The following is a 25,467-nucleotide window of genomic DNA, read 5'->3' on the forward strand; positions in this document are numbered from 1 at the left end:
AAACAGATAGCACACTAGGACCCTACGAAATGCTTCTGGTGCTGACTCTGCCTATGCCTCTGTAATGACAAAGATCCCAACCCCTACAGTTATAAGGAAAAGTACCATGGGCATAGCCAAGGGGTGAATTCAAAACTGAGTTAAGCCTTAGGTCCTTAAAATCCAATAAGGCAACCATTGCCATCAAGGAATCCCATAACTCTGATGATACTGATTTGAGACCCTCTAGAGGAAAAGACTTATAAATATGAGCAGGGTAGAAAAGATCCCCCAAAGTGTCTAACACACAAGACAGCAACAAGAAAAAGCTGGGCATACATGGAGAGGAAACAAAATAACTGGATTCATGGGAAGAAACAAACTCCTGAGAAAGAAGTCCACAATTTGTCTGACTTGAAAATTCTGAATTTGCTAAAGCAATTCATGTAAGACAAAAAGATAAAATGGAGCTGATTGGCTTTGTCCCTTTACAACATAGGTTCCAGATTAACTTTAACATCTGAGATGTGCCCTTTGGCAAATTTTCAGGGCCTTTTTGTTTGAGTTGGGCCTCAAATTATAGTTATGACTGGAGATCCCACTAAGTTTAAACAAAGTACCCTAAGTGTGGAGAGTGTGCTAAAATTAAGGTAATCCCTATACTCTTAGTGGGGTTATCAAATGTAAAATAGAGGATAAATAAGTATGCCTCATCTTAAGCAACAGAATTATTGCCTTGCTTAAATTCCCCATGGTCATAACACCCATAGCCCAATGGGCAATACAGCCCACCTCAACAACCAAGAAAAATGTCAAATAAGTAATCTTAAACTTCACCTAAGAAAACTAGTAAAAGATGAACAAACAAAGCCAAAAGTCAGCAGAAGGAAGGAAATAATAAAAATCAGAGCAGAAATAAATAAAATAGTGACTAAAAAAAAACAGTAGAAAGGATTAATGAAACTAAGAGATGGTTCTTTGAGAAGATAAACAAAATTGATAAACCCTTAGCCAGACTCACCAAGAAAGAGAGAAGGCTCAAATAAATAAAATTAGAAATGAAAGAGGAGAAATTACCACAGATACAGCAGAAGTGCAAAAGATTCTAAGAGAATACTATGAAAAACTACATGCCCACAATTTGGATAAGCTGGAAGAAATAGATAAATTCTTAGACTCATACAACATCCCAAAACTGAATCAAGAAGAAATAGAGGATCTCAAAATAGACCAACCACAAGTAAAGACATTGAAACAGTAATCAAAAACCTCCAAACAAACAAAAGTCCAGGAACAGAAGGCTTCTCTGGAGAATTTTACCAAACATTCAAAGAAGATTAATACTTATCCTTCTCAAACTATTCCAAAAAGTTGAAGAAAATGGAACACTTCCTAACTCATTCTATGAGGCCAACATTACCCTGATACCAAAACCAGACAAGGACAAGATAAAGGAGGAAAATTACAGGCCAATGTCGCTGATGAACATAGATGCAAAAATCCTCAACAAAATACTGGCAAAGCAAATATAGCAGTAAATTAAAAGGATTATACACCATGATCAAGTGGGATTTATTCCAGGAAAGCAGGTATGGTTCCATAACCACAATTCAATCAATATGATACACCACGTTAACAAAATGAGGAATAGGAATCACATGATCATCTCAATAGACACAGAGAAAGCATTTTATGAGATCCAACACCCTTTTATGATAAAAACTCTCAACAAAATGGGTATAGAAGGAAAGTACCTCAACATAATAAAGGCCACATATGACAAACCCACTGCCAAAATCATACTCAACAGTGAAAAACTGAAAGCCATCCCTCTGAGAACAGGAACAAGACAAAGGTGCCCACTCTCACCATTCACATTCAGCATAGTACTGGACGTTTTGACCAGAGTAATCAGGCAAGAAAAGGAAATAAAAGGAATCCAAATTGGAAAGGAAGAAGTGAAACTCTTGCTCTTTGCAGAAGACATGATTCTATATATAGAAAACCCTAAAGAATCCCTCAGTAAACTATTAGAAATAATCAAAAACTACAAAAGTTGAAGGTACGAGGTCAACTTACAAAAATCAGTTGCATTTCTATACACTAACAACAAACTAGCAGGAAGAGAAGTCAAGAATACAATCCCATCTACAACTGCAACAAAAAGAATAAAATACCTAGCAAAAAATTTAACCAAAGAGGTGAAAGATCCATACACTGAAAACTATAAGACATTATTGAAAGAAATTGAAGAAGATATAGAGAAATAGAAAGATATTCCATGCTCATGGGTTGGAAGAATAAACATAGTTAAAATGTCCATATTAGCCAAAGCAATCTACAGATTCAATGCAATCCCAATCAGAATCGCAATGACATTCTTCACCGAAATAGAGCAAAGAATCCTAAAATTTATATGGAACAACAAAAGACCTCTAAGAACAAAAGCAATCCTGAGAAAAAAGAACAAAGCTGGAGGCATCACAATACCTGCCTTCAAAATATACTACAAAGCTATAGTAATCAAAACAGCATGGTACTGCCATAAAAACAGACACAGAGATCAACAGAACAGAACTGAAAACCCAGAAACGAACCCACATATCTATGGACAGCTAATTTTGACAATGGAACCAAGAACATACAATGGAGAAAGGAAATGGAGAAAGTCTCTTCAACAAATGGCATTGGGAAAACTGGACAGTCACATGCAAAAGAATGAAAGTAGACCATTATCTTGCATGACACACAAAAATTAACTGAAAATGGATTAAAGACTTGAATCTAAGACCTGAAACAATGAAACCCCTGAACAAAATATAGGCAGTACACTCTTTGACATTGGTCTTAGCAGCATTTTGTCGAATACTATGTCAACTCAGGCAAGGGAAACAGAAGGAAAAAAAATAACAAATGCGAGTACATCAGACTAAAAACTTTCCGCAAGGCAAAGGAAACAATGAACAAAATGAAAAGACAACCCACCAACTGGGAGAAAATATTTGCAAATCATATATGCAACAAGCGGTTAATCTCCAAAATGTATAAAGAACTCATATAACTCAACAAAAACACAAACAATGCAATCAAAATATGGGCAGAGGATTTGAACAGACGTTTTTCCAAAGAAGATATACATATAGCCAACAGGCACATGAAAAGATGTTCAACATCACAAATCATCAGGGAAATGCCAATCAAAACTACAGTGAGATATTAACTTACACCTGTGAGAATGGCTATAATTACCAAGACAAAAAACAACAAACGTTTCAGAGAATGTGGGGAAAAGGGAGCCCTCATGCACTGCTGGTGGGAATGCAGACTGGTGCAGCCACCATGGAAAACACAGATGGAGATTTCTCAAAATGTTAAAAATAGAAATAGCATATGATTCGGCTATCCCACCACTGGCTATTTATCCAAGAACTTGAAATTAATGATCCAAAGAAATTTATGCACCCCTATGTTCACTGCAGTATAAACAAATACAAGGATAAAGAGAATAGATTAGTAGTTTCTATCAGGGAAGGGGGCTGGAGGTGGGCAAAAGGGGTAAAGGGGCACATATGTATGGTGACGGACAAAAATTAGACTACTAATGGTGAGCACAATGAAGTCTAGCCAGAAAATGATAAATAAGAAAGTACATCCAAAACTACATAGTTATAAACCATTCAAATCTCAATAAAATTATTGGAAACACAATTATATAAGTTTGAGCAGATTTGAAAGGGTAACGCTTTTTTGAGAAGGATACCAGTGACTGAGTTTCAGTAAATATATATTGAACACTTGTGCAAGGCCCTGTCCAAAGTATGTGGGATACAACAATGAAAAGATAGATGTGGTATAGAGATAACCCCCTTATTTCAAGTTTTACATCTCAATACCTTCAGTTGCGGAGTATGAAGTAGAAAAGAAATAGGAAATTAAGAATATGAGAATATATAGAAACTTGATTATCATGGAAGCCAAGGAAGAAGTAATTTTCATGGAATGGAATGGGTGATGAATTTTATCAAATAGTTCTTACTATAGCTTTTTATTCCTTTCTAATATCCATGTCACAAATAATATTTATTGTACTAGAGTCATGGAGGAGGAAAAGTAACAAGAGGGCATTAGTTTACTTCGGACCATAGCATTGCTTATGTTGGGAGGTTTTTTTAATATATTCTGCATCTTCCATTCATACAAGTGTGGTATCGAGGTTATTGGTGATCCTGAGAAGTGAATTTTCTAAATAGCAATTTGCAATAGTTAAGGGTTAATATTTCTTAAAGTATTCATAACACTTTTGAGGTGTGGTGTTCAGAAATATATTTAAGTGTTTAACAAAATTGCTTTTATGTCATGTTTCTATAGCATATGGCTCTACCAATGCCACTAACACTATTTTTTTCATTATTTTTCTTATGGAGTTGGACAATCTCTACTTTCTTTCACTGTGCAGTAGGGGAATGTTTTTATGTTCTCTGAAGGTATAGCATCTCTTTTCTCTTCAAAATGATGCATAAGTTCTTTTAAAGGTGGGGAGATAATATTATCAGCATCAGAATTATTATTACTGTACATTTGGTAACTACTTTCTTTTGTAGGTCTCAAGACATGTCTTCTCTCTTCTAATAGTTATTTAATAATGACTGTAATGTCCCATGTTGATGCCTGTCCCATAGGTCAGAATCAAAGTGCGGCCCAAATCAAGACTGATTTCATCATCAACTTTTGGCTTATAAACTAAAAAGTGCTTTTCCTTAAACAAATGGTTTATGTTTAGAAATAACCAAATGTAAGAGTATATTTGCTTTCTACATAAAACATCCTTTTTAAGTATATATATATTTAAGGTTTTATGAGTTATATAAGCTTATATACGTGTGTAGAGTATATTTTTATACAGCTGAATAGCTTTAAACTCCAAAATTGACTTACAAACAAACAAAGAAAATCAACAAATAGAAGAGTATGGTATAAGCGGACAGGTTTAACATACCAACAAAGGCACTGAAATGCTTTGTATAATTAGAATCAGTTTCATTGCCAGCTCTGTCATCTTCACAGTACAATTTTCACATGATTTTCCAGAATTACAGGAATATAGAGCCTAAAGCAATGGTTTCGACCATGTGTGTATGTGTGCGTGTATGTAGACCCTACATACTGTAGGGTAGGTCAGGGGGCTATCATTCTATCCCCTCCAGCACATTCCAGTCCAGAAGAAAGGACTTAAGCACAGAAAGTTCTGAAAAACTGTTATAGTGATTCTAACATGAGTACAGCACCAATTTCACCATGCCCAAAACATTTTAAACACACACATGCACACAGAACCCCCCTCTCTTTTCCAGCATTTGAGAACCGCTGCCCTAAATCATATACCAGTGGTGGATAAATGAGCTTGTTGAAAGAAAATTTCTATGATATATGTAATGCCTTAATTAAAGAATAGATACAATGATATAAGATTTGGTAGATATGAATATTCATATTCTTATCTAAAGAATCTGCATAAAACAATTTTATGGGTCCAAGTAAACCATTGCTTACAGACCACCACTCCCTCATGAAGAGCTATGTGACATAGATCAACCTGATAATTTTCCATCTGGTTCTGAATTCATAGACTTTAGCAGCCATTCATTCAACAAGGAGTTGTGACTAAAGGCTTTTAACTTACTTCCTGTAGGAGTGTGAAATGAAAGAAAGATTTGCACACAGCTGAAGATAGTGGACAGAATGCCATGACAATGCAGTTAAATTAAATCAAATAAATTGGATGCATTTAAATAGCTTCTTGCTAATATGCATGCCAGTAAGACTCTTATTAAGTTAAGGAAAGTAAATAATGAAAATAAGAAATGCTTTCCTGGGGTTGGAAAGGAACAAGATAAGAATCATCAGAGCTAGAAAATATTACAAATAAGAATTATGAAATAAAGTAAGAAAAAGATTCGAGTAAAAGTTTTATGAAAGAAAATTACAAAGGAACTCAGACTTATGGAGTGTGTGTGTCTATGATTTAGAAGGCGCTGAGGTTAGTGAAATTATGTGTTTGACTAATATTGCAAGGTATTTATTGAAATAACAAGAATATTTACTATTACCTCACTTATAAATTTAAATGTTTTGACACAAATATTTCTGGGGCAGATCACTCAAAAATGATGCACCAGTGAAAAATGATGCAATAACATCTACGTTACTCTATTCTTTTCTTTCTTTCTTTCTTCTGTTCTTTGCCACAGAATTATTTGCCACTTATTCTGAAAATTCATTTACACTTTTCTTACTTTTTCTAACTTGTGAAGTGATAATATATACTCCTTTCTTAACCTTTCTTCTGCTGCGTGTTGAGAATAGCTCATGTTCATATGCAGCTAGTAAAAGGAGAAGCCAACATTTAAACCCAGAGCATTTGGTTCAAGTTCAGTGCTCATTTGGCCAGGTAAAATAATTGGATAAATGATTTGTACCAGGAACAAGACTGAGGGAGTATCAATAAATAACGACTAGAATATACAGTATCTTAAAATATAGCAACAAGAAATTTGACTTAATGTAGCAGGCAACAAGCATCCATTATAGACTTTTCAACCTGTGAGTAAAGTAAGGAAAATGATCTTTTATCTATCTGCACCATGCAAGACATTAAAGGGAAGAACATTTGGAAATATCAAATCTAAGAGGTAATTAAATCCAAGAATAGGCATAAAACTTTGATGTCAGTTTCTGAGAAATCTTTCTCATGTTTAATGATGCATTCCAAACTTAGATGAGTGCTTTTGGTCCCCAGTGGTGCTCAATAAATATTTATAATTCCAGTAGATGATAAAATGGAGAGGCTCTGGCAGATAATGAATTTATTCTTCATGTTTAGGAATTAGAAGAGTGAGGGAAGGAAACAGGAATTTGTTATCCATCAGCATAGAGGAAATCATTGAACCACAAGAGACAATGAGTGCTCTGAGCAATGAGTGTAGCAAAAGACTATAAACACAGCTTTAGTAAACACCTGATTATTTTTCAGTGTCAATTCCCATGTTGATTCTCAAACAAAGCATTTGGGGACCTCAAAGCAGATGGTGGAAAGAGAGAAGTGGCCAGAAAGTGGTAGCAGTTGCTGCAGAGAAAGCTAGCAATTAAACAACGAGGGTCTGGTGTCAGATAGTGATAAATTCTAAAACCAGGTCTGCTATCTTCTGAGTTTTTTATCCTGGTCAAGTTAACTAAGTCTCTGTTCACTTAAAAATGGGAGTAATAGTATCTGCCATATTGGCTTGTTGTGAGAATTAAATAAAATAATAAAGTGCTTAGAGTTGTGCAGGAATCAAGATTAAGGCTCTGGGAGAGACTAATTGCAATGGAACTTAGCGTACCCTCAGGTGGATACTTTCTGGAAACTGAAGATGAAACCCAGTGCTAAGAAAGGAGACAAAGGCAGACTGCTGTATCTTCTTGGACTCTTGAGTTTTAGAGCTAATCCCAGGAACAAGGGATTAGAAACAAGCCTTCAGATGGAAAAGCACAGTAGCAGCATCTAAAATGAGCTGTTACAGGCTGAAATTGAGCAACAGAAAGAGAAAAAAATAGTTTAAGAAACAGACCAGTGAAAACAGAAAAAACAGGAATAATTTGTAACATGAAAAGCAAGAATAAGAGAATCTTAAGATGTAGGAGATAATGAACCCTGGTAAAGTTTATAGGATGTTTAAACGAATTAAAACTAATTCAAATTCCAATGATTTGGGCTGAAAGAGATTTTTAGTGATGCAAGGAGAGGATTAACAAAGCAGTGGGGAGAAACTGTTGGAGACATGGATAGGCATAGAATGGACAGTGTGTCTGAACTTTTCTGTGTTTAACAGAACAGTAAAATAAGAAAAAGCTAGACTAACAGGGGGAAAATCCTTGAGAATTGGGGAAACCTGTACATATTTGAAGGTAAAAGGAGAGAGTTGAGGGAGAGGGGAAAAACAAAACAAACATACCAAAAAAGCCTAGAGCTAGACAGGAAAGAAATTGTAGAAGAAATAAGTGGAATGATAAGGATAAATACATTAATATCCAAAGTACAATTAGAGCTCTTTTTTTCATAAAAAGATTGTAAGAAGGATGCCTATATGAGAAGACTCAAATTTGCCAGCAAATGGGAGGGAAAACACTTTACCTATACAGGGAATTGACTGGAGGATTTTGAGAACTAGAATAATAGTTATGAGAAAGAAAGCAATTAGCGGAAAAAAATTTATCAGAGTCAACTTACTACTTGGCTACCAAGATTCAGAAATGAGTCAAACCTTTGCTTTCCTGCATCTGAAACAGAAAATATACATCTAATACAGCAAATATAAGAACTCTAAGATGAGCTCCCCAAACCCAGTATGTGCCAGAGATATGTTCTGCAGTGAGTGAAAATTTTAATTTGCTCAACCTGCAGGCAGCCATGGTAGCTGCATCTTCTGACCAGCTTCATGCCAAGCTAACATTAACATTTTCTATGTGTACCAAGATGTGAAAAAGGTTGGAATGCTCTGCTCTAAAACCATATTCATACAGCCCAAAGTGAAGCTTCCTTGACAAACATTTAGTAAATTCCAAAAGATTCAATATACAGGAAAACAAAATGAGAATATTTAAAAATACAATAGAGTTAAAGCTTATAAAACCTAAATAAATAATTTAAGATGTTCAAAATAATTTATAAAGAGAATTTGCATTCACTATATGGATCCAAATCTATGATGTAGAAGAAACAACGGCAATCATGTGTCAAAAATGTGGATATTATGATAATATAGGACTTTTCTCCAAAATTAAACAAGCTCAAAAATAGACTTGTACTCTTAGTGGATAACTTTGACATACAAGGTTATACTTCGAGGTCTGCCTTCTGCTTTGGCTTTGACATTCAAAACAGCTTTTAAAGTTGAATATGTTTTTATATTTGTAACGGTTTCAGTAATTATATTAATGCTTAGGAGGTTGTGTTAAGTACTAAGACTATAATGACGATTATTTAAAGTAGTTTATATGAAGAAAATGGGAAGTAAAATTAAAAATGCAAATCACATGACGATAACATCAAGGTTTTAGGAATATAAGAAGCATATGTATACATACATATGTTATTAAGAATTTTAGATATATTGTAGTAAATCATTTATTATCACAGGTTAATATTATTAAATGTTCAAATAATGGCCTCTTTAAGACACTAAGTTAAAGGTATTAAAGAATATGTTCAACATTAAAGAGTGTGCTAAAGAAATCGATCACAGGTCTTATTGTTTCCGTAACTCTTTCTAGAGGGACCAGCAGACAAGGAAGTACACTAAAATGATGTTTTCCATCACGTGACCTTTGCTCCCTTTCAGTTCCAGCTGATTGCTCAAGGACAGACCATCCACAGAGGGTAAGTGACTAGTTGGAAATGACCCCATACAGTCAAACATACGATTGCATTAATATCTAAACACAATTTGAAGACAAACAGGTAACATTAATTTGCAATTCTGTTAGGAAAATATGAATACTCTAACTTAAAAATAGAACATCTAAAAGCATTTTACCTTAATTTGTTTTGTGTTAAAATCTGAAATATTGAATTCAATCTTTAATATTCTCTGCCTTTAACAGCTCTGAATTCCTATATGAAACCATTTGAGGAAAGGGAGACAAGCAAAGTACTTACTTGTGATGCTATTTCTCGAGACTGACACAAAGGGAGGAAAAAAGAAACACACAAAATGTGGTTTAGACAATGAGTAAACAATACATACATGAAACAATCAACAACAAAGACAAAACAGGACAGATACCCACAGAACACCTTAACACTGAACTATGTGTTTATTTATCATAGGACTTTGGAATAAAATTAGGTAAAGAATAAGCTATCATCTTTAACGTTTACCAGAATGTTGTTCATTAGATTGTTTTTGGGGTTTTTTGTTTTTCGTTTTTTTAAAGATTGGCACCTGAGCTAACATCTGTTCCCAATCTTCTCTCTCTCTCTCTCTCTTTTTCTTCTTCTTCTCTCCAAAGCCCCCCAGTACATAGTTGTATATTCTAGTTATAGGTCCTTCTGGGTCTGCTATGTGGGACGCCACCTCAGCATGCCTTGATGAGTTGTGCTAGGTCTGTGACCAGGATCCAAACCAGTGAAACTCTAGGCCACTGAAACAGAGCATACAAACTTAACCACTCAGCCATGTGGCTGGCCCCTTTGTTTCTGCTAAAATTGTCTTTCTAAGATTTGATAGAAAGAAAAAATGGCACCAGTATAAGGAAATAAAACAATTGATAGAAGCTTATGAGACTACTGTATTCATGAGAGAATATTTCACATAATTATTGACATTCAATAATCATTATTGATATTAACACCTGTGCTATATTTTAAAATTTAGATCTTATAGTAGGATTAGTTTCCTACTAAGTATACATTTAAGTAAGTTATAGAAATATTGTGAGCTTTCACATGGGTTATTGAGTATAAAAATTGATCTGTTCAGTCACCATATAACCCCTAAATTTTAGAAGTTATAAAAATCACACTATCTTATTCTTCAGTTCTAAGGAATAATATTTTATCCGTTTTTCAATACGTAGAAGTGAAATTTTCAATTATATTCTTTGGCGTAATATAACTCAAGTGTAACTCATTATTTACCATTCTAACTATTACAAATATGAAAATTGCGTCATAAACATTTCATTATAGGTTTCTTGAAACTGTTTATCTCAGGATTCTTAACACATGACCTACTGGAATAAATGTTGTTTGAGTCAATAACAGCAGAGAATGGGCGGCTAGAATTTCAAAACTATTCTATCTTAATCCTTACCAAAATAAAATTGTTAATGTGATTTTGTGAAAGGTATACTTTTATTTTAATAATATATTTAAAATATTATGTTCCAATTTAATGGTAAAGAGTTACTGATTGGTAGATGGGACAGTCAATAATTATTCCATTATGCATATTTTTTAAAGCTACAGGGCTTATGGACCGTATGAAGGTGACCAACAATTAGAGTAACATATTCCACAAATTTATTATGTAGTTTTTAAAGATGTTGGTACTTTAATACATTTTAAAATGATCTCTTTCTAATTTCTAGTAAAATTTCACTGGTTATAGTACACTGCGGGCAAATGTGATTTTCAGTACACTGGAAAACTGGAGGCAAATATGGTTCCACAGTTTCTCACCAAAGAACCATAGGAACAAATATGTTTATTAATTCAGAATTTTTCAGATTTTGGAAGAACAGTGCTATATCATATACTGTATGGTATGTGATACCCGTAGTGGGTCTTGGATAGCATTTTATAATAAAAAATCAGTATTTCAGCAATGAAAAGTATAAATATTCACTTTAAGTAGAATAATAAATGTTATAAATAATCTCATAACAATTCAAGTGAGCTTTTGTCACCAAATGAGTTTAGTAAGCTTTTTGGGTTTCAGAATTGTGGATAAAGGAGACTGGACAGAAATATTGTTCTTCTTTGCCCCCAAAAGGAGCAAGAGTCCTTGTCTGTCCTGTATTTGTTTTTTGAACCAGGAGATTCTGATGTTTACCAAAATATCCTTAAATAGACCCATATAGAAGGTGGTAGAAGTTCTTCTGGCAAGGTGATACAGGACTAGGTAAAAAGAGGCAGACCAGCTGTACCCTACTTTCCATATGCACCTCCACTTTTCTATGTGTTTGTATAAATCCTCCTTCCACTGATATATAGTCCACCCAAAACCCTGAGATTGTTTGCCAGGTCTTTTATAAATTTTATAATTTTAATTATGAATATTCTTTATCATCATTTGTCTTTTCAAAGATGTCTGCTAAAGTATTCAGTGCTTCCCCCACACCCACAGCCAAAGCAGTGATATAACTTATAATAACTTTTTTTTTCTCTGCATAGAAGATGAGAAGATATTGAAGACAGACTAGAAAATGATGTGGCATGAGAATGTGCATCTGCCTTTAAAATGTTTTTTTTTTTGGCTCCATGAAATAAGAAGGAAGCAAGAGTTTTTATATTCTTAAATGTTGGCATTTAATTAAAAATTCTTCATAAAATAGGATAGAATTTAACACTGGAAAGTATAAACCAAAGAAATGATCAATAAATGGGTCTAATATGACTACTTTATGGCTATATATGTATTGGTTATTGTTTTTATTAGCTATAAATATATAGTTTAAGTAGTCAGAAAATACTACGGTTTATTTTGAAAAATAGCACCTTCCACCATAATTTCTTGTTTCCCCCTCATAGGAACCATCAACTTTTACCTCTGTAAACTGAATATATTGCTCTCTATCTCTCTGTTTCTACGAAACACACTTGATTGCTATTTTTAAATTTTTTCAGTTTCTGCATTTATCTATTGACTTCTCCCTCTGGAAGGAGAGGAATTAATCTTTTCCACCTATTCCACTACCCTTGCCGTCTCCCGTTATTTCAAAATAGTTCAAGTGTAATTTTGGTTAGATCAAAATTCAGGGCATATTATGACTAAGTACAATTTACAGTTGGGCAATATAGGAAACATAGTTTCTATTCATTTCCTGCACAAATTTTTTGTTGTTGGTGGTGGTTTTGTACTCTTAGAGTTAATAATTGTCTTATTTTATTAATTGCTTAGTTAGATATGTACTTAAGAATTCATCATAAACTCTTTGGCAATTGTATAAGATATTTCTGCAACATTAAGATGCATCAGGTTCTACAGATGTCATCTTCCTGAAGAAATCTCTTTGAAGCCTTCTGACCTGCTCCATGTTGCCCTTATGCCTGGTGGTCCTTTCCTCACCATTCTGGAAATTTCCTTGGCCTCATACTTGTTGCCTGGTTCCCATAAAATGTCTGGTGACCATCCAAATAGTGACCATCCCTTGGTCTCCTTCTCCATCTTCTCCTCTCCTTCAGTGTTCTGAAATTTTATGATGCTGTATGAGTCTACGTTAATGCCTTGCGGGGGGCACCTGGTGACCCTTCAGGTTTGGAAACTAGTACACTTCTGTTCTGAGATTATTCCTAAATTACTACACTGATATTTCTTCAATTTTGCTGCATTTCCTCTTCATGGATGTCTTATAATTCATATCTTAGACCTCCTGGATTAGTTCTCTAATTTTATCTTATCTTTACTATTTCCATGTTCGAACTTTTGCTCTAATTTCTCAATGATTTCCTCAACTTCATGGTACAAACGTTTTCATTCCTGCTAGTACATTTCATTTCCCAAGAATTCTTTTTTTTTCTGAATGTTCTTTTAGAACTATAGCTTCCTGGTCACCCTTCATCCTTGTAATATCATTTTAATAATATTAATTATAGCTTTTCAATATATAACTTTACTAACATATTTTACATATCATATAATTCACTCTCATCTAGTGTAAAATTCAGGGATACTTTAGTAAATTTATCAAGTTCCACAGCAATCACCATAAGTCAGTTTTAGAATATTTCCATCAATCCAGTAAGTGCCATCATGTTCATTAACTGTTGCTCCCCATTCCTTCCAGCTTCCCCTGCCTTAGGCAATCACTAATCTACTTTCTGTCTGTATAGTCCTCTTTTATGACATTTCATATACTTGGAATCACACAACATGTGGTCTCTGGAGTCTGCCTTCTTTCCTTTAACATGATGTTTGTGGATTCCGCCAAGGTGCAGCACATATGACTAGTTTGTCTCTTTTTACTGCTAACTAGTATTCTATGGTATGGATATGCCACATTTCATCCATCTGTTCACTAGTTGATGAACATTTGGATTGTTTCCAATTTTTGGCTATTATGAATAATGCTAAGAACATTCATGTGCAAGTCTTTGTGTAGATATACTTTTATTTCTCTTGGGTAAATACTTAGGAGTGGAAGTTTTTATTTTATGTTTTGAAATTTTCTTTTCTCTTGTTTGTTTATTTTGGTTTCTCTATTTCACGCTATTTCCTGAAATAGGGAATTTTTAATTGTCTTCCCATATATAAGAGTAGAGGGCTAATAAATTGATTGAAAGCTCTGGGTGAGATTCTTCTCATTGTGAGTTTCCTGGTCATCCGGCTGAATGAATGAATGAACTGGAGAATCTCCTATGTCTGTATCTTTAGGTCTTTCTACCTGGCTTGCTCAGATCTCCTAGGGAAGACTTTTCAATCTGCTGCTGAAATCTAAAGTATACAGACTGTACCCTTTCACTTAGCTCTCCGAATTCAGTGTGGTACTACTGCCCTCAGTGCCGCCCTGTGGCCCCCAGTCCACAGACCACCTGTGTAGCCTCTCCATAGAATCAGTCTTCAGTCTTTGCCAGTGTGGGGTGAGAGACAGCAGCACAGCTGTGCAAACTGTCAGGAAGAATGGGGATCTGACAGCTCTCCAAGCAGGAATATGTCAGACTCTTTAATTCTAATTATTGGATCAAGTTTCTACCTTCTGAAATCTGGTGTCTTTCTTTAATCAAAGTAAGAGAATATTGGCATTTGGGGCAATGATTAATTATTTGAATTCTAACACTTGAATTTTCTTGAACCATCTGAGATTTGAATGAGACAGTGGAATGGAGGAACCATTCTTTCATTTTATTAGATTCACTAAACTCTTATTCTGTGTTTTTATATGATTGGGAAAATAAGAATGTGCTCCTCTTCACACAAAACCCAACGTCTTTACTGAGTTAATATTTAATTAACGTCTCCCTATTTTTTATTAAAAAGAAGATTGACTTAAGGGATATTTACTTTAATGGTACTTTTGCATCTTGCAAAACTATGATTGAAGGTAGATACTGTTTATCACATTACTTTAAAATTTCTTATAAGGAAACTCACAATATACTCATTCTTTTAATAGTGAGCAGGAAAAACAACTCTTTCTCGAGATGAACTTGTATCTTTTATCTATCCGACTACAGTTATTACATACCTCAACAGTTGTATTTTTGCTTTATTTGCCAGGAAAATAAAAGCAGAATTCCAACTCAACTGTAGGGGTCAGTTCATTTTAGACGTAGAGTAACATTAATTTCTCTGCTCATATTAATATACTTTGTTGTAAAAATTCTTGATGGTCCTATTTTTATCTTTAATTATTTTAATTGTCTTCTTTTACTCTACAATAGGTGGAATGCAAAACTTAAATGAAAATATTTGTGCCAAAAGATGAATTGAAGTCAATGCAAGAAAACAGGAGGTATCACCTTTATTTAGCCCAATTTCACTTGATCTTCTTAAGAATGTGTGTTTTTCAAATGAACTAGAAGTCTGGGGATTTACAAACATTTTACTGAGGTGACCTTTATTTGTGATGGGAAGAATTGACCAAAATGCAACGTTAAATGCTCCTTGATGGCAATACAAATATTTAATTATCCTTTCTCTACCTACACTGTAAACAGCATACAATGAAGTCCTTTCATAGTATGAAATGACTGACATGGATACGGGCTAGACCAAGGGTGGAATTTACAATTTTCAAATTCATGAAGCCTACACATAAGAACATGATATAACTCTGATGTATGGAAACCTTCTTCGTACTTACCAAGTTCAAATATGAAACAGTTGTTAGTTATGAAAGCACTTGTCTCTTCTAACTTTTAATCAAATAATTTTTTGAATCCAGTATTCCTAAAATGTTAGTCATATGTAGACAAACTATCATACATATTTAACTACCTGGTATGTTTCTCCTGTCAGTCATTCCTGATTTTCTCTGATTTGGTCTTGCTCTTTGTGGTGTGAAACACAGGGACCACAGCCAATGATGAACTCAGATTTGGTAGAAGAGATAGCAATAAAGTTCCTTTTAGCATTCCTGACGCTACGGTGAAACCAACTCAATATCACTTATTTAACTGTCAAACTATAAATTTTAACAAAAAAAAAACCCAAAATCTACTCCGTTACTCTTATGCTTCCTATACATTTCTTATTTTCTATACATGGAATCATTGATTTTACCACAAACTGGCTTGATGATAACATGGACTACAAAAATACATATAACTGATCTAAGCCTAATAGTTGAGGTAATTTTGTATAAGACCAAAAAGAAAAAAAAGAAATGGCTAACCAAACTTCAAATAAATTTGAGGTATCTGAAGAAGAAAAATAATTTAAAAATGTAAGCCATAATTTATATTAAATAATTTTATAGATGTTGATAGGAGAGTGCATTTATCCAAGATTTTTATTTCATAAAAGAGTCGAATTTAAAATGTGATGTTTTACTAAGGAAATATAAACTATTTAGAACCACACAATATGACCAGATCAAAATGTGGATATGTTTGCAGCTGCATGCAGCCATAAGAAATCTGTTCCATGTTAATAGACTCTAGTTTGCTTTTAAAATTACTGAGCTTTCCTCTGGGAAGGTCTGGCGTGGCTACTGGAGTATTTTCTTGGCTTCAGAGTAGTCTTCATGCTAAAGTTTGAGAAATGTGAATTTCAGCACTTACTAACTTATCCTTGTTTTGCTTTCTTCCAAATGGTAATATATGGAGTTGAAGAGAATATTAAAAAGCTGGACATCTTACCCAAGAACTTTTCTTACGTGTCAGAAGTTTACTTAAAATTAATTTGCTTCCTGACAATCTTGTAGAAATGAAAGACCCTAGATCTACAAAACGTATTCAGAGTCCAAAATCCACAAATTCTGCAATAGCCCCTTCGCTAAGAGCATTTTGTGAAATTCTGACATAGTTTACTAAAACAAATAATTAAGTTTGTTGCATCTGAGAACTGACACTGTGCTCAGCATTCTTTTTTTACTTTCTATGACATTTTTCAGAAATCAATTTCCAAGTTTAGGAATGGCTGTACTTAATCAGACTAAACAATAAAACTCGAATATTTTGGTATTTCCAAACCTCAGATGTAGTAAGTTTCTGAGATTCAGTCCTGTAGATCCCAATGGGAACATCTCCAGTAGAAGAACACAACTTCTGATAAAGTCTGGCGTAAGTTCTTATCCATAAGTCATCCTCAGTGATTGTCATCTGTAATACGATGAATTATTTATATATTAAATCTTTAAGAAATAAAAACCCAGTGGTTATTTACACATCTTAAAGGTGGGATTGATTGATACTTTGAAGTCTCCAAGTGACATTTCACAGGTGCTCATCCATTAAACTTATTTATTCATTCCACCTCAGCCTTATCCTTGGGTTCCCCCAAACGTAAGAAACCAACGACTCAATTTGTGGCAACAAGAGATTGTATTAGCTCCATATCAGTAGGTAATAGTCACCAGTAATTGACTGGGAGATGCTGGAAAATGTGGAGACTTTTAAATGCTAAGACAACTAGGGGCTGCTACTGAGATTTAGTGGACAGAGTATGCTGATGATAAAAATCTTAAAGTGCAAACAACAATCCAGTATGAAAAAGAATTGTCCATCCAAAGTTCTAATAACACTCGTACTGAGAAAGAGCTGTAGCAGAATGAGCACAGGGCTCACAGACAGGAGGCATAAGTACTAGTCTCTCTTTGCTAATCATAAATCTGAATTGTTAGCAAGTTACTTCATTAAATCCGCTTGCACATAGTATACTCATGTATTAAACAAAAGGGTTAAAAGTGCCTGATCACTCTTTTCCTTGATAGTATGGCACCCTGGGTCAAAAACCGTCAGTCTCAAATTGCCAGCTAGAAAAAAATACCCGTTCTGAATTTTGTGGAGAATGGCTATTTGGTCATGATTATTAATTTAAAATAATATGTTTTCCCTGAAAAATTTTTTAGGGATTAAAAAAACTACGATGCTCTTCTTTGAGCACATATTAGGAAAAGCATGGCATAGAAGAGTTAGCCAAAGTCTATTATGGATGGGTTTCAGAATCTACCAGAACAATCTTCTGCTCCAGAGATTATTGACTTACAGAACAAAGAAACCCCGATCCTGGTGTGGTGTCCAATCCCAACAGGAGTCTGGTGATAGAAATCATATAATCCTTCACAAATGACTGCAATATAAACAAAATATGTATTTATTACGGACATAAAAATGTATAAAACAGCTGACTATGGACACCTTACCATTTCTAAAGCTTCCTTCTCATAACACATTGTTAAGCCTCCATAAAAAAGGAAATAAAAATCTATCTTGTCAGTACACATGTGCAGTTAAGTTGTCCATAAGGAAACAGGGGAAACGATTATTCTCTAGAATACCCTGACATGCTTAAATTTTATGCATGCTATGGGACATGATAAAACATTTTTGGATTTTTTAATAACAAAGTATGGGCTGAAATAGAATAAAGAATATCAAAAACCTTGAAAGAACAAAAATTTGCAATGAAATATTTCAACAGGATCTTTTTAGGATTAAGCTCTATGCTATTAGAATACATTTCTAATATTTAAGTAAATCTAAATATTAATGAATTAATAGTTTAATATTAAATATCATTATCAGAGTATTTTATGTGCTAACATATCAGATATATTTTGATATGTTGCTAGAACACTACTCAATAGAACAACACTCAATAGTTAGAGTATTAACTTAATGATACTTCCAATTTCTTCAATTTGTTCTAAACTCTGAAAAAAAAGCCTTTCAATCCATACAAGCAAATTTCACCATGACATGTAACAATTACTTAATAAATGTATGAAATGACTGCCTTGAGTTTGATCTTCAAGTGTTAAAAAGTGAAAAATGTAAATAATCTAGTTATTTTGCATAGCAAAGACTTTTAAAATATTATAATACCTTTTAAATACATCGACCAGACTACTTTGTTGATTACTGTTTTATTTTACCAACAGCTAGTTTCAGAAAAGTAAACCCTTCATCTAAAGGAGAACACAAGGACACATGTCCATTCCCTTTTTTCAGGGCAAAGAAATGGCATTCTAGTTTTGCAAGCATATTAGTCTCTTAGTAGTTAGGACATGAACACATCGGGGGCCGCCAGGAGGAGTTGCGGCACGCACCGTTAGAGAGCATAGCTCAACTTCACGTGCACCTCAGTGCATGCTAGAGAAGAAGAATTTTTAAATAGATTCTCAGGCACTAAAAACTATTATTTTCCAAACAAAAAATAGAAAGTATTCATGGTAGAGAAAGTAAACTGAAGATTTGGCAAATGACTATTTTAAATTATTTTAGACCCAGATGTGGTAACACAGCTAATTTGTTTGCTGCATTCACCTCTCACGCATTCCTTGTCCAGAAGCCATTTGTCCCATAATTTCATCAGGGCACAAACAAGAGGTAGGAAGGAGTCAAAAAGATGTGAACAGGCCCTGCTTGAGATCACAAAATCTGTGCATTCGATCTCATGCCATTCAATCACAGAAGAGTCTTATTCAGTTTCACTTAGTATGTTTTTAATTTTATTTGATATAATAGTTATTTTTTAATAGTTGGTTTTCCAGCTGTACAAAGAAGAGAACTAATAAAACTTATTAAAAATATAAGAGCAATCTATGTTTCGAGTGGGAAGGAAAAAAGGGACTATTGAGAAGATGTAACAAAAGAAAATTACCAACCAGTAAGTTAAAGAAAAAAAAGGACCATAAGAAAAGCCAACATTATACAAGTGTGGGATTATTTACCCGAGAGCTAGGGTTGGGAGTAATCTAATGAGGCACGTGTGGCCTGCAGATGAGGATTCACACTAACCACTGGATAGCTTATCTTTCTGAGCCCTTGTGGCTCATCTACATATTGTGATTGACAGTACTGACAGTATCACAGTTTTCTTTGGGGAAACAAATGAAATGCTGTCTAGGATAGAATTATATTAATAGTAGATACCCACAGATTTGTAGTCATTAACAATAGTTCTTATACATAATATAAAATAGTTCTATATACATAATATAAACATTTATCCTTAAGGAGATAAGTTTGAATCATTAACAAAAACAATTAGATGGTATTTGGTATATTTTAAGAATACAAGAATGCTTATTATATAACTTTAGGAATTAAATATCTAATTTCTAATATCTTTTTTAACACATAAATGAGTACTCTTTGCCTATCCAAAAAATGGACGATTAAAATATCTCATTTAATGTCAAGAGAAGCTAAATAGGCTGTTACTATTTTGAAAATTATTGTTCTAGTTCACTCCTTCTTCAGGAGCTTCAGAAAATACACTTCTTATATCTCTATTTATAACAGAAAATATGAGGCAAAAATGATGAGAAAGAAATACCTACGGCTTTCCCCTTCTACCTAACAGTTTTTCTTCTATTTAGCTTATATGTTAGACTTGCTCATGAGATTTAAAGAAAAGATACTGTGGCTACCAAGTCTGAAAAGCACTGGTATGTAATGACATTGAGCATTTGACTGCCACTGATACAAATTCTTCAGTTTCGACATTGCTCCTTAAACAAACCCTCCTCCAAGCTTCTCTTTAAGAGATTAGAAGTATGTGTTTGGGAGGAAAGCCTTGCCTCCTGGAGTGCCCAAATAATGTGTCTGGAAACTTGAGGGCAAACAGGGATGTTTACTCTCTTTCGCTGTGTTTGTTCCTGCACTCATCTGGCATAAGCAGATGGTTCGTGACGTTGCTAGAGGCATACTCCAGGGCATAATCAGCCCAAAGGCCAGTAGAAAAGCTTTCACTAAAGTTGGATTAGTTTATTCAGTCAAGCATTATAGAAGCGGGTACATAAAAGTTGTCATCAAAAGGAGAATAGGCACAAACAAATGCTTGAATGCTTAATTTGAGATTAAAGTTTTCAAATAATTTAAAGCCCTATGCGTATATTTTTTTTCTCTTAATAGAAATATTTAGAAAGTGTCTGATTACTTGAATCAGGGAATATGAAATGTTACTGCTGTTCGATTTCTGGCAGAGTTTTAAAAAAAAGATTAAGATATATTTGTGTAAAATAACATCTCCATGAACTTCTTAGTTATGATAAAATGACAAAGTTAACTTTGGCATTCAGGAATAAACTAAATAGTTCTTAGTTGTCGTAAAATCTTTTTTATATTTTTCTAAAGTAGGCAGTAATTAGTAGATGCTTAAAATGTCCTTGGCTTATCAGTTAATTGCTATCAACTTGGCATCTTATTTCCAAAAAAAAGTATTATGAAGAAGGCTGCCTTTTTTTTAACCTAACAATTTTTCCTTAACTTTTTTCATTCTAGTAATATGCTTAGAGAATATGAGAAATGCCTTAAAATGTCACAATAAGCATTGTAGGACACTGGTGCCAAAGAATGCCTTAAAACCATTTCACAGATGATGCTGAAAAATGTTTTCCTTACAAAATGTTTCATAGGCCCATTTATGTCATAAATACGTGAAATAAAATATTGAATTACTTCCAGCTCCAGAGAAATATTAGATGCATTATGGATTTAATAAAATCTAAATGAAATATAAAATAAATATTTTAGAGAGAACAAAAGAAATACAGCAAACCTGATAGAGAAGCGTGTCCAACATGCTGATGCTAAACACTCTTCCAGCTGCAAAAGGCAGTCGAAACATAAAGGCCAAGTTGGAACCCCTCTCTCGTTCTTTCTGCTCAGAAATTTGAAAGAGAAAAATCTGTGACCATTTTTATACCTTTCTGCTTAGTTAAATTTTCCAGACACATGTAATGAAAGACATTCTCATTATATGGTTCTTAGCTATAAATGTTGTTATTTCACTTATAATTGTATTTTTAAGATGTCCCTTTAATTTCCGTAACCAAGTTTCCTTAATCAATTAAAATACTCAATACTTAAGAAAGGTTAACCTATTCATCTGTTCATTAAACATTTATTTACTCTTTTTTTACTTCCAGGGTTTACATTGAAGGAAATGAACTACCCTCCTATCTCCACGCATCTGAATCCTATTGGTAAATATCATTTTATAAGAAAAATACAGAAATTAATTCCACTCATTATTAAAGGTGTCAATCAAACATTGACTCATTCATTTATTTATTAAATCAGTCACTGAACAAATACATGTTGAGAATCTATTCTGTGTAGGGCATTATCCTCAGAGGTAGGGATACAGAGCTCCTGTATAGAACTAATAAATTCTATTAATATGGAATTTATTATGTGCTGAATATGGCCAGGCACTAGTAAAGAAAGAGGGCTACTTCCTTTGCCTGCAAGAACTCAGAAAACTGTGAGTGGTCCCAATAACGAAATAGACAAAAAGACCAAGGTGAGTATATGTAATGATACAGAGAGAGATGCCTTAGGAGCATGTAGGAAGGACATCTAGCTCAGTCTTTTGGTGGAAAAGTCAAGAGGCTGAATTAGAAGTAATGTCTAAGTTGAGACCCAAACTATGAGTAGGAATTAGCTGGTAAATTTGGAGAGGGTGGGTGATAGGTAGAAAGCTATAAGCAGAAGGTCCAGCATATGCTAGAAGCTGGAAGAGGAAGAAAGCTTGAAAGAGTGGAAGAACCATAAGCAATTGTGTAAGAATACAGTATGGAGTGTGAGTGTATGGGCTGGAGGAAGAGGGCAGAGATGAGACTGGAATAGTAACCATGAACTAGATGTTAAAGTACCAGGATCCTTGAGAGGAAAGGGAGGCTATCAAGAATTACACTGAAACCAATGGCGTGAACTGGAATTGCCCCGGGAACAACAGGACGTGTGAGCATCCTGGTTTGAAACCATGTTAAGGATTTTGAATTGCATCTTAAGTGCAATGAGGAAAAACTAAAGTACTGTTAAGAGGAGGAGCAATATGATCATAGCTTTAGAATGCTCACTTTGATGACAATGTAGAAAATGGCTTGGAAATCAGGAGATGGCATGGGGAAATTGAGCAAGATGAACGAGGGTGTTAGCGCAGCAATTCAAGTGAAAAATGAAGGCACATTCTACTAGGATATTTGCAGGAAAAGATCTTCAAATATATTTAGACATCAGATATTAAATCTGAGAGGACTTTTGACCGAATTTGGTAGTAAAGTAGAGAGAAGATGAGGATGATACCCGCTTCTGGATAAATGGGTGGATAATGGTGCCTTTCTGTAAAAAAGAAAATGTGGAAGAAGAGCAGATTTTCAGTTAATTTGGACTTGAGTTTCAAGGTTAGCAGAATGTTCCATTGCTGAAAATATGGACCCAACAGGCAGTATAACAAGCAGTGGCTGGGAGCTTGGAGTCTAGAAACACACACGAGTTTCCAGCCAAGAGCTGCCACTCCCAGTTGTACAACCTTTTACAAATTAAACTCCCTGCTCCTCAGTTTCATCACCTGTGAAATAGGATTCATATTGCTGACTACGTCCCACTGCCATTATACTAATTAAACAAGATAAAACATCTGAAAGTATTGTATATATTAAGCACTTAAATACTATTTTCTATTACTATTAATTCTCTGAACACGCCAGCATCACCTCCAAGGACTTCATAGTGTTTGCTTTCTTCCCAAGTTTTTAGGGGGCTGGTCTGGTGTGATCACTGCAGCTCTAATACTACCTCTCCCAAGAGACTTCGCTTTATCACCTTCTTTAAAGCAGGGTTCTCCAGTTACTTTGGAATATGACCTTGTTACGACTTTCATAGCTCTTTTGAAATCTCCAATACTTGGTTGATATTTTTATTCGTTAACTGTCCTTCTGAGATAGACTATGAGTTCCAGGAGGGAAAGACCCTGCTTTTGCTTTCTGTTTCATAAATAATGCCCAGTACACAGACGGTCAATGAAATTTTATTGTACAAATGACTAAACCTGTTCTACTAATAGTAGTTGCCCACATCAAAAGGAAATTGGTATCATAAAATTTATAACGTTCATATGAGGAAGCAAGAAACAATCTGAGGTTCACTAATACCTTTCTCACTTGGGTTCTCTAAAGGAGGTTTGAAGATGGAAAGGATAGCAATGTTGGTGTTATGCAAAGTTCTCATAGTTTAGTATTTCCTTTGTGGTTTTGTTTTGTTTTGTTTTTTTTTAAGTGAGGAAGACTGGCCCTGAGCTAGCATCCATTGCCAATCCTCCTCCTCTTTTTGCTTGAGAAAGATTGTCGCTGAGCTAACATCTGTGCTAATCTTCCCCTATTTTGTATGTGGGATGCTGTCTTAGCGTGGCTGCACGAGCCCTGTGCAGGCCTGCACCAAGGATCCAAACCCACAAACCCCAGGGCACTGAGACAAAGCACACAAACTTGACCACTAAGCAACCAGGCTGCCCCCTATTTTTATTTTATTTTATTTTTTTTTACAAAATACAATAATAAATCTTTCTATGATTGCTTCTAGTACAAACACATAGCACATAAGTGTCCCCCCTTATCCTTGGGGGATACCTTCCAAGACCTCCAGCGGATGCCTGAAACTGCAGATAATACCAAGCCCTATACATCCTATGTCTTTCCTATACAGACATACCTATGACAAAGTTTAACTCATAAATTAGGCACAGTAAGAGACGAACAACTTCTCGTTGGCATATCTGGATTGCCAGCATCGCTGCTCTTGCACTTTGGGGGCGGGTATTAAGTAAAATAAAGGTTGCTTGAACACAAGCACTGTGATACCCAAAAGTCGATCTGACACCCGAGATGGCTACTAAGCGACAACAGGCGGGGAGCATCCACAGCGTGGATCCGCTGGAAAAAGGAATGATTCACGTCCCAGGCGGGACGCAGCAGGATTGCATGAGATTTCATCGTGCTACTCAGAACAGCGCATAATTCAAAACACGAATTATTTCTTTCTGGAATTTTTCATTTAATGTTTTTGGACTGCGGTTGACTTTGAGTAACTGAAACCGTGGAAAGCAAAACCTGGGTTTAGGGGGACCTACCCTAATTCCCTTTTTTAAAAAATATCATGTTTCCTTCCTAGTAGAATTCTGCATTCAGCTGAAGTTTCAATGATGATTTTGTGCTTTCCTAACTACTTATCTAAAAATACCTAAAAGAAATCTGAGACATGCAAATCATTATTACAGGATCCCAGACACTTTAATATACTTGGTCTTACCTCTCTCCTCTATTTGGTTTGCTAACATGAACATGTGTCTTTGTTAGAAGAGGGAATTCATTCCTGGAACAAATTTTATTTTCTTTAAGCTGTGCCCATCTAATGCCATAGGAAATGCCAGGATAAAATTATTGGATTTAGCAGAACAGTATGGGAGGTGAAAAGATCAAGTATTTGATTGGCATAAATTAATGATTTTCATCCCCTCGTTTCTCAGTGACAATTCTGTTACATGCCTTCGTTCTTCAGCTTGGACTCAACCACACTGTAATCTGCAAAACTAGGGGTTTCGCTCAGCATTCATCCTGCTTGACCTTTTATACAGCGTTTGACACAGTCTTCTTTTCTTTCTTTCTCCTCTCTTCCTCCCTCTCCCTACCCTAGTCCACCAACAGCCTTCAAATCTTGTTTCCAAACTCTCAGGGCCTGGGCAAACTAACCCGCCCTTTCCTGTGCGCCACAAAGCTGCTTGCCTAGGGAGGGGCCTTTTCAATTCAAGTACAGAGAATCCTCGTGTTAAAAAAAAATAA

At 34.7% G+C, this 25,467-nt stretch overlaps 1 protein-coding gene across 13 annotated transcripts in view; it reads right to left on the minus strand.

Annotated features, from left to right (window-relative positions):
- The window catches only part of KCNT2 (potassium sodium-activated channel subfamily T member 2), a 351,003-nt gene that overhangs the window by 37,965 nt on the left and 287,571 nt on the right, over nucleotides 1-25,467 (minus strand). For 7 of the 13 annotated variants that reach the window (XR_011535342.1, XR_011535341.1, XR_011535339.1 and 4 more), the window contains 3 exons: nucleotides 21,405-21,506; nucleotides 17,886-17,969; nucleotides 16,871-16,999 (listed from right to left, as the gene is read on the minus strand). Coding sequence is in view for 8 of the 13 variants with exons in the window: in XM_070602415.1 (XP_070458516.1) it covers nucleotides 16,871-16,999; nucleotides 17,886-17,969; nucleotides 21,405-21,506 (315 nt within the window). In the remaining 5 variants the exon portion in view is untranslated. Of the gene's footprint in view, nucleotides 1-9,673; nucleotides 9,695-16,870; nucleotides 17,000-17,885; nucleotides 17,970-21,404; nucleotides 21,507-25,467 lie in introns of all 13 variants that reach the window. The other 6 variants (XR_011535340.1, XR_011535338.1, XM_070602414.1 and 3 more) reach the window with 1 other exon arrangement.

This window comes from Equus przewalskii, chromosome 31 (assembly GCF_037783145.1).
Source record: "Equus przewalskii isolate Varuska chromosome 31, EquPr2, whole genome shotgun sequence".
Classification (NCBI taxonomy): Eukaryota; Metazoa; Chordata; class Mammalia; order Perissodactyla; family Equidae; genus Equus; species Equus przewalskii.